Source organism: Drosophila arizonae, chromosome X (genome assembly GCF_054131065.1).
Source record: "Drosophila arizonae isolate 15081-1271.41 chromosome X, UAZ_ARI_1.0, whole genome shotgun sequence".
NCBI classification, from domain to species: domain Eukaryota; kingdom Metazoa; phylum Arthropoda; class Insecta; order Diptera; family Drosophilidae; genus Drosophila; species Drosophila arizonae.
Window position 1 is genome coordinate 25,395,667 of NC_142927.1, and position 14,990 is coordinate 25,410,656.

Sequence of the window (14,990 nt, forward strand, 5' to 3'; positions counted from 1 at the left end):
TTTAGCGATAGGATTTTGTATACTTAATCAGTTGAGTTTGTGAGTTATTCCAAATTTGAAGTTGTTGAACAGAGAGATTTGGACTTTGGGACTCGGGTACATTCTGAGAGCTGGTAAATGTCCTATGTATGTTTGTTTTTATCTACTTTTCTTCTCTTCCTCTTTTTCTTTTTAGAATACAAAATTATGTAATACTAGAAACGAAAAGATAAGCTGGATGTGAATTCTAGTTATGTATGTACATTATGTATATATCTTAATATATATATGTAGTTGCATGATGACAGTTCTACTATGGCTACACTGGCCTACACAACCAAGACTCTTGCACCGAGAGATAAGTCTACTTACGCACTGGTATAAAGCTTTGATTGTCGCAGTGATAAATACTTAGTTTCGACTATAAGAGACTGAAATGTACAGTAATTTGAGATCCCTTAGAGGCTCGTACTCTCTTTCTTCTCAGCTTGAGTGGCGCGGCGTCTCGTGATTGTCGAGAACCTAACCATGTTGGTTTTTGCTAAGGATCTAAGTTATGTATGTTGTTAAGAATAAACTTGCCTAGGTTAATTGATGCTATATAGTATGCTAGAACAAACGATTCCTAGTTTCCCATTAATAGTTTTAGAAATATATAGTATGTATATAGTAAAATACTACAGTGGGGTTGGCCAGCCAACTGCATCACGACGAGAACAGAACTCTATTAAATATTATTATATGTTTATTTATTAACGCTAAGGTAGCTTGTATGTTAAATGTGGGACTATAACTATGTATATGGATATACATATGTATATATACATATATATTTCTTAAATCATATATATATATATATGTAGATATACATCGGTATATATATGCAGGTACTTATTATTTGTCTTAACTATGGAAAATCGAAAATTTGCTTAAGAAACAGTTTAGTTTTGTATTAAGTCTAGGCGATTAGTCGGAGGAGTTTTTATGATTTACATACCTGAAGAGCAACATGACGCCTTGTTCAAATGACTGGAAGTTGTTGTGCCTAGTAATAGAATTTTCCACTGTACCTAGTTTGATATTTCCGAATACCTATGCACGATTTAAATATCGGTAAGTAATATTAATTATTTGCATTTGTATTTGTTGCTATAAAATGTGAAAATTTCCTTCAACACGTAACACATTTTCGCCCTTGAACAATTCTCCTCTTCTGCTCTTAAAGACATTTGACCCACAGTTGCTGAAACACATTGCTCATATAGCCACCTACTTTACTTCACTTTGGTTTACGCTTCTCTTGCTTTACACGGAATAGGTGAATATAATATGGGGGTTTGCTTATCAGAGATATGGATACATATTCAGGGATACCTAATGCAAATAATACGAATATAAATGCTTATATGGGTATATAGATGTGTTGCAGAGGGTAAATCAAACCAAACCAAATGAAATCAAATCAGAACAGATAATTATAAAGTGCCTCCTGATTCGTACCAAACTTGAATGAGATTTGCTATAAATTACGAGGTATTAAATGGATTAAGAAATGGAAAGGTATTTAAATAGAGGAAGAAGTTTGCTTTAATCGAACTCTAACGCAACATTATTAATTTGCAAATCAATCAAGCCACTAGATTTATAGCAAATTGCAAGCCGTTAACCGCAAACCGTCAAATGTTTCTTACAACTTATGTGTATATTGATTTTTTTAAGTGTATTATACATTTGTATTCTGCTCAAATGCCAAACGAGAATGCCAGTGAGCAAAACTTGCTGCAACGATAATGTTATAACAAATGAAGATGTACAAGATACTATGCTATACTAGTTAGCTATATTAACTACCGCGAGCTCGAACTACAACTGTAGCTAGTTACAATTTCAATTTCAATTTCAAATCCAAATTCAATTTCAATTTCAATTTTCAACTCCAACATTTGCATACAGTTAAAGCTAATGATGAATGAGCGCATTGTGTCGTCGAACGAATCAAACGAGTTTACAAATTACTTAGTTATGCTTGTGAATGTGAGTTAACTACATACAAAATGCTTTCAAAGCCATCCCAAGTCACAAAGGACACGCCAGATTGAGCGGATGAGAAATGCAATTTATATTCGAATCATAATCATTCGTTGCGTTCCCTTTGTGACTTGCTCAATGTGAGATCAACTGTTATTGACTGTTAGTTTATGTAACGTATATATAATAGTAAATATATATATGTATATATGGATATAGATATATATTTGGTAATTGGGGTACGAGAATGTCCTCTCAATTTGAATTCGATTACAGTTACAGTCGCTAATACATGAATGAATCAACTTATGTACGAATATGCGCTTTGTCTGTTGGTTGTGCCGTATCGTTAATAGACACTAAGAGTTACACTAGGGTACAACCGTATTCTTCGTTTACCGAAAGAGCAGCATGATTCCTCCAGAGAACGATTGGAAGTTATTGTGACGATTCAGTTGGGTGTCCGGATCATATTTTATGTTGCCGAATACCTTTCAGTTTGTGAGATATTATAATTGATTTAGATTATTCATTACATGTTGTATAACTAGATTCCTAAATTGACATCTATATAGAATGGCATATATATATATATATACATACAAATATCTACAAATTCATATGTATGTATATATATGTTTATTTATATATCGAACGCGCTCTTTGAAATCGGCGTGGTCTACACCCTCTACACCCAAAATGTACCTATTTAAAATCAAACATAATAAAAACACTAGTCACTACAGTTAGACCTTTAGCTAAATAAAAGAAAACTTTCAGCTTCGCCTATGCTAACATTGAATTCAGATCGGGTGTACGCCCTATTGTGCGTATCTAAAAATTAGTTAGTTTTGTTTGTAATATGTCAGACTAACTGCTAGGTGTTGTATGATGCTTACAGACTAGATTGTGGTGAGAATGAAACAATACAAAACAGAGAGAAAAGAAAGAGAAATTATTGTATTTGTGTGTGTGTGTGTGTGTGTTCGAAACGATGATCAAATGATACCAAAAATATATGTTCCCTAACTTTAGGTTTGTTCAAAGAGCTCCCACCACGTCTTATGTTGGCTATATCACCCGAAATCTGATCATGAGCAACAACTGTTCTAATGTGTTATACATTCGTGTTTCAATCGCGATTCACATATTTTTTTTTGTGTTTTCTTTTCTTTAGCTTAGTTTCTCGTAACACTCAAAAGACAAACTGAGCTTCCGAGGCTGGGGAACACAGACTTACCTGCATGCCAATAATGGCGTATATAAAAAATAGCATTGCAATAAGCAAACAAACATATGGAAGTGCTTTAAATGATTGTACAAAGGTCCACAGGAGAATTCGTATTGTATATCCTTGTCGAAGCAATTTGATAAGACGCGCCGCACGAAACAAACGCAGGAAGCCAACGTTGATTGAGTTCGACTGTAAAATATTATTGGTCAAAGGGCGAGAGAGAGAGAGAAAGAGAGAGAGAGAAAAAAAACGAAGAAAAACAGAAAATAAGGAGAGCAGATTAGAGAGATGGTGTATCGTTGTGAAACCGATGAGTTCAGATATATTCGAGGCGAGTTGCCTAGGGGAACCCTTCGAATATAATCTCAGGTCTAGTTTCATCTTTTTGTTTTTATTTGTTTTTTTTTTTTTTTCAAATTAGTTCGTTAGTTCTTAGTAGCAGCTAACAGTAAGAGTAGTAGTAGTAGTAGTAGTAGTAGTAGTAGTAGTAGTAGTAATAGTAGTATTAGTAGTAGTAATAGTAGTAGTATTAGTAGTAGTTATAGTAATTACTGTAGTAGCAGTAGTAGTTATAGTAGTAGTAATAGTAGTAGTAGTAGTATTTATAGTAGTTTTATAGTTATACTAGTAGTGGTGCAGTAGTAGCAGCTGTTGTAGGTTCTAGTTAGTTGGTGGTACTAGCAGCTAGTACATAATAAAAAGTACATACATAATACATATTGGTAGTTAAGTAAATTAGTAGTTGGACTGGTTAGTAATGACCGAATCGTTAAAATATAATTGAAGAATTTTGAATGGGTTAGTAAAAAGTTGAAATTGAAATTTACCTTTTCTATATATAGTATATATAGTTATTAATTACAAAATAATTACAATCAAATTTGCATAATAGGTATGTTTACTCAGATATAGTATATATATAGAGAGAGAGAGATAATAATAATAACAATAATGATAATAATAATAATAATGATAATGGTAAAGGAAAATCGTAGATTCTTTCCAACAAAATGCTAAATAAAATGTGTTTCAAACTGTTTGTACCTTAATCAAAATACAGCAAATGCAAATATACATATGTTTTGTTTGAATCGAAATTTTGTGTTTTTGTTTTCGTTAAATTTGATCAAAAAACTATTGAGAAATTGCTGTTATCAAATATTAAGTAAATTGTAGTCTGTTTCTGTATGTGATTGTGCGTGTCTGCATGTATGTGTGTGTGTGTGTTGACTACCACACCAATACAGCGTAACATGTGCATTTGTATTTTTTTTTTTTTTTTTGATGCTGATACTAATTACAAAACAGTTTTGAAAATGTGTCAAGTATTTGGGCCTTGGGTTGAAAATTTCTAAACAAAATTTGAAATTGTTTTTGTTGTTTTTATTGTTTTTGTACTGTACTAAACTATTTGGGCGAGTTTTGGTTTAGTTGAGGTTTTAGTTTTTGCAATGGAAAAGACAAAAGCATAACGAATACCATAATATACATAAAGACAATTTTTCATTACGAATTAAAAAGGCAACAAAAAGAAAAAATTCCATTTTATTATTATCCTGTATGTACATTTTTCTTTTCTTTTTCATTTCGTTTCTTTTGTTGTTATTTGTACACGTTTCATTATTCAAATTGTTATTCATATTTTCTGTTTCTTTTTTTTTTTTTTCATGTGTAAAAGTAAGTTTAAGCAGTCAAGAAGTGGGGACAAGTTTGTTAGTTCGGTGTTCGAAGACATTTGAGGGACCAAAAACACAAACACAAACGAGAAAACGAAAATATAAACCGATTCAAAACTTTGACCAAAATATTTTACTAATCAGCTGTTGTTGCATAATATAATTTACAAACAGTGCACATCTATATATACAGACTAGAATGGCGGTCACAGCTAAGTCACGATCACGGTCACTGTCACCGTGACCGTGAAGAGTGACAGTGGGAGTGGCCAAAACGTTTGTATATATAGATGGGCCTTGGCAACCCGCTGACTGGGGCGACGCATACCGCCTCGACGTGGCCTCTACGTAAATAGTTAAGATTAGAAAGTAAAACAGTTATAGATGTATATATATATATATAGAAATATGTGTCTGTGTGTGTGTCTGTGAGAGTGTGAGTGTGTGTAGTACAATTATCGTTGAATAAATATGTACATATGTATATGCGGATTGGTTTACATAGATGTAGTTTACAACAATGCTCTGTTGCTATCGCTATAGTGAAGCAGTTGGGAGGATGGTGCGAGTGGATGACATTAAGAGAATAAACTAAGCTTGACATTGATTCGATCCGTTGAACGTACATAAGACGTGTATGTATACAAAAAACATGGCCAAGACTTATTCGATACCTATTGGACGGTAGGGGGAAAAACTAGAATTCGATTCGATTCGAATCTTCACTAACATGATGGGATATAAGCATTATTAATGAAAAGATATATAATATATATATATATATATATATATATATATATAAAGAGAGGCAGAGAGAGAGAGAGAGAGGAGAGCAATACGATTCGTATATAGTATATTTTGGAATGCCAAAATTACATCTTGGCCAATATCCATACCGAAGGGTAACAGCACTACGATAAATGATAAGGTTTATGATTTGTTGTCTGTTCACTAGAATATGTTCAGCTAATGAGCAGCTAAATACATATACATATGCAACATATACATGTATGTATGTATGTATATATACATATATATGTATGGGTGTATTCTCGATAGTTTGAACTACGGAAGAGCAAAACATCAACGATGCGATGTGAATATAGTTTCGGAATAGTTTTGGATATACTTAGTAAAGTAAACGTTTAGCTAATTTGCTAATTGATATAAGTTCTTTCGATTTCAGTCGTTGTTAAATACATTAATATAGTAATTGGGGGAGGAAAACAAGAGAACGAACGCAAAAGACAACAAAATATAGAGAATAGATTTCTTTAGGTTTTGGTTTGTTTACTTACATCCTGTTGGATAGTCAGAGAAACCATATTCAATTTGAAATTTATGTGGATTCGGATTCGTATTCGTATTCGTATTTGGATTCGGATTCGGTATTTGTGAATCAATTGAGCAATCAATTAATAGAACCGCATTGTGCCCGGTATTTGGTATTTCAGAACAATTCGAGTACGGCAAATCCAAAATTTGCACAGATTGTTTTTAGTGTGTTTCGGTTTCGACAGCAGCCAAAGGATGATTCGATTCGATTCGATTCGATTCAAGACAGTTTCAACGATAATGAAATGTGTGATTTGCAGTGTTTTTGCAGTGTGGTCAGACGTTGATTCATTTTGTCAAATATTATAGGGTATATTTTGTTGTTATTCATTTTATCAGGTGTTTTTTTTTTTTTTTTTTTTTTTGTATTTAATGTATATATATTATATTATTTTTAATTTATATGGAATAGTTTTATTTTCCATAACGAGTACGTATTGATATGGTTTTTTTTATATATAAATTTTTTTCATCGAATTGCAGTTTTCATACGATGTTGTTGGCGGCGTTAAGGACAGTCGATTTAGTTTTTTTTTTTTTTTTTTTTTTTTTTTTATTCCAAGAAAAAATAACAAAGAAATTAATAAAGTAGAGTTGAAAATTAGTAATAATAGTTGAATTGAATTTGTTGCAGTTTGCAAATATATATATATATAGAGAGAGAGAGAGAAATCAATGAAAATTTGTGAACAGAATTAGTATTCGTGTGTTTTGTTGTATATGTTGATGTTTCTTGGTTGGTATTTGTTTTTGTTTTTGTTTATATATGTATATCGTTTCATATCGCGCTGCTGCTCTATCAAGCCTTGTACGTCTCTACCTTTAACTACGTATGAATCGTTGTTGTACTGGATCTTAACTGAGTGTTAACTGCAAGCTAATGGACAAGGGCAGCAAGTATTGTGCATCACATGATGACACCGAATGATGGGACTTACATACCTGAGGCAGTGGTCGAAAAATATACATTCATATACATCTAAATATGGTATTGTTGTATGTAAATCTCTTAAAGTATCGTGTGAACAAAGCAAAGTTATACAGCAGCTTAAGCCTAACAGCACCCAATGGCATTCAGAGGGAACTTCTTTCAGTTGCAGCATGCATCGAATCAATCTAATCAATTTGAAAAAGGTTCGTACTTGCATCATAACACTAGACTATGGACTACAGTTTATAAGGATCAGTTTATCAGCAAGCCAACTCGATGGATCGATCGATCGATCGATTGGGACGATTGCGACGATCTTAGCATATGAAGACAGCAAAGAAAAAAATATATATTCAGGCTTATTGAAGGAGGTATGTCAGTTAGATGTAGAATCTTCAGAAGAGATAGAGAATGAACACTAGTAAGATATTGGAAAGTGGTTGTAGACCCGTAGTCGGTTTAGAGGGGATAGTTGAAAGCTCTACATTCGAGGCACCTAGTTAAAATAATTAAAAATAGTTAGAGTAGGCAACAATATATATGAAAAATATATATTCTTGCCATGTGCTGAGAAGCGAGACACTCTAAGTATCCATATGGAGCTTACTTCATGCGAACATGTTTGCTATATACAGTTTATAGAGGATATACACAAGTATATATTTGGTATTTAAGAAAGTCTTTGAGTGCACATAGATTTTGGAATGGAAGTCCTTGAATCCAATATTACTATTACTTACATTCGCCACGCTTGTTAGCTAAATAACTCCACTTACACAGTTACACGCAATCGATATCGTATCGATATTTGTTGAATTTATCGATATTAAATTATAGTTTGTTATTGTATTGGCACTTGGTATTATACTGTAGTTGGGACTGTTCGAATCGCGTGTCTCTCTTAGTGTGCGTGTGTGTGTGTGAGTGTCATCAAAGCGTTTTTGAACGAGTTTCAAGTTTTCAGTTTTCATTGCAAGTTTCATGTTCAAGTATAGAGAAAGCTTTGTATTTTTCATGTTAAATAAAAGAATACAGGCTCGGGTTTTTTGTTTTTGGTTTTTGTTTTTTTTGTTAGATCGATCAATCAAATCCATGCGCAAATATTGAGCAAAAAGAAGGTGAAATAGAACAACTGTTGCATAGCTTCATATAACTAAAGGTAAATCGCCTGAAAGTCTGCTTCATTTTCTCTCTTTTGTTTGAAATGTTTATTTATTTATATAGCAAAGACAAAATATCATATTAAATACTAGAGTGAAACATTGTATATACATATAGAAGGAAATATTTGAAAATAATTATTAAAATCGATTTCATTTAATGCTTAAGGCAGACCATCTGATCTCTTGATCTTGGACTTTTGCCAAATACATACGTAAATAATTGAGTGCGAGTTCGAATTGTCTACAAAACAACATTCGGTATAGTGTGAAGTATATGCAAGTCGTCTGTCACAAAGCAATTGTTTGATCAAATTTCTAATTAAATCATAAATATTTATGAAAAAGGAAATAAGAAACTAAAGAACGTGACACCCATCCAGCCGCTTTATAAGTTCATCTACCAACTTGACTACAGACTTAGACACGCAATTTAAAAGAGAAGTAGATACAATCGCAATTTGGTGTGCTTCGCAACAGAAAATGGGAAAAATCACAGAAATACTATGTATGTATGTATATAGGCGCAACGGAAGGAAACAAAGAAGTTGATTGAAACAAGGCAAACGAATTGTGTTCGGCGAGCCGAAAATCCAAATACCCCTACTATCATATACATATATATTTATGTATATCGGGTAACATCGATCGACGATCTTTAGAATTGCTCTACACTAAAAAAAAAAAAAAAAAAAAACAATGCAGCAAAAAAATTAGAAATACACAAAATTAATTTCACTGATCAACTCTTTGGCTCTCTCCAGCTAGGAAAATGACATAGCTCTATCAAAACTATATATAGCTTAAAGGTTTAGAATTCCTTGAATATAGGAAAAGAATTTATTGGTGCCAGAGGCAAATATATATCTCTACAGCAAATATCTTTTATAGGAATATATAATAGTAATCTTTATATCTAGAGACCTTAAAAGCTTTTATAGCAAATACGCTCGATATGAATATATGATAGCGATATTTATATCTAGAGACTTTAAAAGCTTTTATAGCAAGTATGTTTCATGTGAGCTTATGATAGAAATCTTTATATCGAGAGATGTTAAAGGCTTTTACAGCAAATATATTTGACATGAACTTATAATGGAGATCTGAAAAGCTTTTGTGGCAAATATATTTATATGCATAAATAATTCGAGCTATACGAAATTATAGTTTAACTTGTTATCTATATACAACTTATTTTCAGAATCAGAGTCCCATATATATAGGTATATAGCTATAAATATATACTATATATATTTGATAATTAGTTTACTCAGTTTCATTAAGATTAAGATTAGGAGTTAATATTAATTGTTAGATTCGCCGCTGTTAAATGATAGTAGATAGAAATAAATGCAACTCTTTAATACAAATGTGTGTGGGCAAATTGTTTAGTGTGTGTGTGTGAGGTCGTGTGTGTGTGTATGCGTGTGGAGGAGAAAATGAATAGAGAATGTTATGGAAAAGTATAAAATCTAATAAGCTTAGTTTAGGTAGGTAAGTGAAAAGTGCTTAGCAGTAAAAGCGAAAGCTAAATCATTTGACTTTTTGTACACATAGTAGGATTTGGAAAAATGCAATTTCTGTGTAGATTGTGTTTCGTACTTACATCGTGCTGTTGGTGTTGAAATTTGTTGTACATGTCGATGTAGTTGTTGATGAGTTATACATATACAGATATATATGTATACATATATTGCGATATATATACATATGTATATATATATGGATATATATGTATGTATGCATATGTGTGTGCCATTTGGTGTGTGTGCGTGTGCGTGTCAACACATACACACATATTCACACACACATGCATGCATAGTAATAATTGTTGAATGACAACATGTTTGTAATACAATTCAATTTGTTGATTGGGTTCGTTTCATATTTCATATCGTGGTATTAATTTTGTTCGGTGAATTTGTTTTTGTTTTTCATTTTTTTTTTGTTTTTTTTTTTGGTTTTTTTGTTTTTGTTTTTGTTTTTGTTTAATACAAGTTGTGATTGGTGATGAACGAGTTAGTTGCATATTCATTGCATTTGGTATTTGGTATTTGATATTTGGCATTGGTGTTGTAATTACATAGTACATGTGTGGGTGTTTTTGTATTTGTTTTTTAAATTGTTTTTTGTTTATAATTTTTGGTTATTATTGATATAGATATATATATGCATATATCGTGTTGGACAGTGATAAACGTGATGGTTTTTGTTTCCCGATGGCCAATTTATATGTGGGAATATTTATTGATAGGAGGCATTTGTATAATATAATTGATGTTTACATACATATATACATATACATGCATAAATGGATGTACAAACACACACACGCATGTGAGTGCATGTACATAATGTATATACATGTACATAGGTATGCAGGTAATGCGTATAGATTTGCATGTGTTACATAATTCATACATTAATATATATGTGAAGGGTGTACATATTTTTGTTTGATTGCGTGAGTGTTTATTTTATTATATTTTTGCATTCATCATTTTTTTTTTTTTTTTTTTTTTTTTTTTTTTTTTTTTTTTGGTTTGATTCGGATTTGGTTTTCCCGATTTTGACACCACATTTCGTATTTGGTAATCGTTTTCGTACACAAATAAATATGAAAAAGGAAATCAAAAAGAAATATGATTATTAATTTCTGTATTTCGTGGGAGTTTATAAAAGAAATATTAAAATTTTGTTTTTGTTTTTGTTTCTGTGTTAAATCAAAGGTAAATTTGTTATTAACAATTTCTTGTGTGCCTGTGCTTACATATAGTACATATATATATATATTAACAGCAGTGTCAGATGTTGTCTATAACACACACTCCGTAAGGATTGCACGTGACCCTGAGGTAGGCAGTAGATGAGATAAGTATATCTATAATATAAATACTTAAAAGTCCTATCCCAAAATATTTAGTATGAGATTATGATTATGAATAGATGATAATCACCCAAGAAATTTACCCCACCAAAGGTTTTTTCCCACTCTCTTAAATAGGTCAAAATTCGTGATATTATTCACGGGTGCTTCAACGTTTCATATACATATATACTCTGAATCGAAATCACCTCAATTCATCATTAATAGTTAACTTAAAATTCATTTTTGCATATGTCATATACTCTCTCATTCACATGTATCGTCCGTTCGTTGAAGATCACAATAGTCCGTTTATTGCATAGAATTGTGACTTAAATACATATGCACGTCTGTTCACATTAACATGTGTACGTGTGTATATAGATATATACATCTTGTGTGGGTGTATATGTTTGCATATTTGTGATTTTTGGTATTCATATGAATTGTGTTCGGGTTCGAGTATCTTGGTAAAAGAACCAAACAAAAAAGAACACAAAATGAAATATATATATATACTTTGTTGTTTAACTTATGAATTACATTGTTTGTTTGTCTTGCAAAACGGCCTACATAAATCGAACACAACAATAATATGTATGGGTCATAGTTTAAGCTCGTGCTGAACAGCATATAATTACCCCGAATTCCATCCAGAGAGCATCCACAATGCTGCCCAATACCGTAATTAGATCAAAAATGTTCCATGGATCCTTGAAAAAGTTCTATAAAACAAATGTTTCAAAATATTATTTAGCGTACTTAAGCTTAGATATATACGTAAGCAAAGCTCTACCCATGTTCGTAGAGAAAATTCTAGCAGGAGACGATCAGAGATCAGAGATCAAAGATCAGAGACCACAGATCAGGGATTAGAGGTCAAAAATCATAGATCACAAATAAGGAATTAGAGATCAGAGCTTAGAAATTAAAGATTGAGGATTAGAGATTATAAATCAAAGATCAGAGTTCAAAGATTTGAGATCAGAGATCAAAGATTAGAGGTCAGTGATCAAAGATCAGAGATAGATAGATTAGAATTTGAATGACTTTGTATATATAGTGGATCGAGGTGTCGGGTAACTCGTAAGTCGGATACATCCAACAGGAAAACTCCTATATGATATAGGAAAGTCTTACAATTATTCGAGAAAATTTATAACTCGAGCTGAGCGTCACAGCTTCAACATAAATGAAATGAGCATATAGGTCTTCATTCATTTTTATATAGGTTTACTTGAACCTATCTTCCCTCTTATAGATACCCCACCCATTAAGACTTAATGTTTAGCAATAATGCTGAGTTTGAATAATATTGAGCTTGAATACTTATGTAACTTACCTTGAAACCGAATCCAATTATTTTTAGAACAGTTTCAACACTGAACATGCCTGTGAATCCCATGTTGATGTACTTTAGTGACTTTTCGTACATCTCGCTTTGATTATGATACTGTTGAGATGATGTTTGTATATGATTAGTCTAGAAATCTTCTTGACTGTAAAAATACAAAGGATGTCTAAAAGTCCCTTGACAAAAACTTTGCTACTTTGTTCCATTTCAGAATTCAATATTACGTATATTGAGTTGATGAGTTGTGTGTCTTTGTAGAGAGCTCTGAATATCTCCTGATAATTACAATTTATGTTCTGAATACATTTTTAGAGAAACTTTTAAATAAAGTAGATTTCATTCTTTTCTTGAAAAAGTTTAGTATTCCAACTAGAACTTGTATCATTCAGTCTATCAAAACCAAGAAATTAATAAATGAAATACATTTCGAATATATCGGTATATATATTGCACGATTCAGATAAAGTGCTTTGTACGAGTGTATTGGGATTTAATTATTATGAACATAATTCTAAATTGAAATCTTCTATTTATGTCAACTATAATGCAAAAGCTTTGAGCAATATTGCATAGCTATTAGCTATAGACTGGCTCATTTTTATGGTAATGAATACGTTTCTCTTACTCATCAGAATATTCTCGTATATACTATACCGTATTAGTATTCATATTCGTGAATCATGAATCAGTAACTTACCTTCATCATTAACAACAGCGTATTGAACACAATCAGCATCATTATAAAGTATTCGAATGGTGTAGAGACAACAATGCGCCACACTTTATACTTGAAGGTATTTCGATTTTTGGGCATATATCGCTCAAGTGGCCGAGCTCCGATCGTAAAATCAATGCACGATTTCTGTGGGAAAAGAGACAATTAAATAATACCACATGCGAAACTAGCAACAAATTGTGTAGAGCTAAACATTTTATATTTGCTATAAATTATGTCCAGCACCCAATGCAAATTGAGAACTGAGAACGAGCTGACAGCTATAGAAGGCTATGTCTTCAATAGCTGTATGTCAAGTATCAACTAAGCTTCTTAATGTTGGCGACAACTACTCCAGTCTACTAGCATCTTTAATAGTCTGTTGAAACATATGTTAACTGTCTAAAGGTCTTATAAAATAATCAAAGTGATGAAAAAATCGAACAATTAGTTTTTAATCGAAGCTACTTTTAAGTAGAATTGATCGAGAAATATTTTAATATACCCAGTTCTGACTAGCACAGAGTATCTTAGGCTGTTTCGAAATTCATTGGTGCTCAAACAAATTAACTTCACGAAATTATGTTAAGACAACTAGATTTTTTTTTAACGGCATTGTATAATTGTTCAAGTATAGGGTATAAGAAAGAAATATGCAAATATTTGGTAATGCCTATCTATTACGAGGTATTCCTAATTATACTTTCAGTTACTCAATAACTCATTCTCTCTACTCTGTTGACTAGACGAAGTATCGAATTCTAATGAACCAAAAGGATTCTATAGTGAGACAGACGTATATAGTAGCTAAATCGACGCAACAGTTGAACCAGATTAAGAAGTTTCTATACATATTTTATATAGGATCCATATTAAGAATTTACGTATATTATATAGGATCAGCTGCTACAGTCATTTGCAATGGGTGCAGGCTATAGTATATAAAGATGAATGTATAAAGTCTGCTCGCTAATGAGTTTTACGTAATATTGATCGGCCCAATTGAAATGTTTATTCATAAGCTACTAGGTGAGATGCATGCCAATCAATACAAGATCAACTGAATGGAAAAATTTTGCATTTTTTGTGCAATAGTTGAATCGATTCCAGATGTGAGAATTGGTGCCTTACTATAATTTATATACATATGTAGGTCGATATAGTTACATTGGAAATAATAATATATATGTGTTTTTATATATAAATCGATAGCTAATAAATAATAGAAATGCATATCAATTGGTTATGTCGGATATCGCCTTTATAAGAGATATTGCTGGCTTGATGGCATACTTACAGTGTCGAGCGTATTGTTATTCAGCAACTTGATATAGCTTATGACTTTACGATATTAATCGTTAAATATTCATGACTGAATATTTAAGGACTATCGTGAGTATTATCAAAAATCTCTACTTTCCGGTAAATGTTCACTCTCTATATATATTCAATGGGTCTCTAATGATGTCTTATATACAGATTCCGATCGATATATTAACCCTAGCTAAATGTGCCCTAAGGCCTATGCCATGATAGCTAGATAGATGTATTTACATCTTGAGTTTAAAACTAGTTTTGCAATAAGTTTCCAAAACAAAAGAAAACTAAACTATTCTACGCTAGATTCCAAAGGAATTTGCATACGAGAATTGTTTTTTATCAGTTCATATCATATTATTACTATATTAGATATTGTATCATGTCATATT

At 31.8% G+C, this 14,990-nt stretch overlaps 1 protein-coding gene across 25 annotated transcripts in view; it reads right to left on the minus strand.

The window, feature by feature from the left end:
• cac (calcium voltage-gated channel subunit cacophony) overlaps positions 1-14,990 on the minus strand; it is a 68,662-nt gene that overhangs the window by 25,752 nt on the left and 27,920 nt on the right. For 23 of the 25 annotated variants that reach the window (XM_089474749.1, XM_089474731.1, XM_089474739.1 and 20 more), the window contains 5 exons: positions 13,264-13,428; positions 12,555-12,665; positions 11,854-11,937; positions 3,248-3,430; positions 977-1,071 (listed from right to left, as the gene is read on the minus strand). In XM_089474749.1, the coding sequence (XP_089330875.1) occupies positions 977-1,071; positions 3,248-3,430; positions 11,854-11,937; positions 12,555-12,665; positions 13,264-13,428 (638 nt within the window). Of the gene's footprint in view, positions 1-976; positions 1,072-2,406; positions 2,499-3,247; positions 3,431-11,853; positions 11,938-12,554; positions 12,666-13,263; positions 13,429-14,990 lie in introns of all 25 variants that reach the window. The other 2 variants (XM_089474738.1, XM_089474729.1) reach the window with 1 other exon arrangement.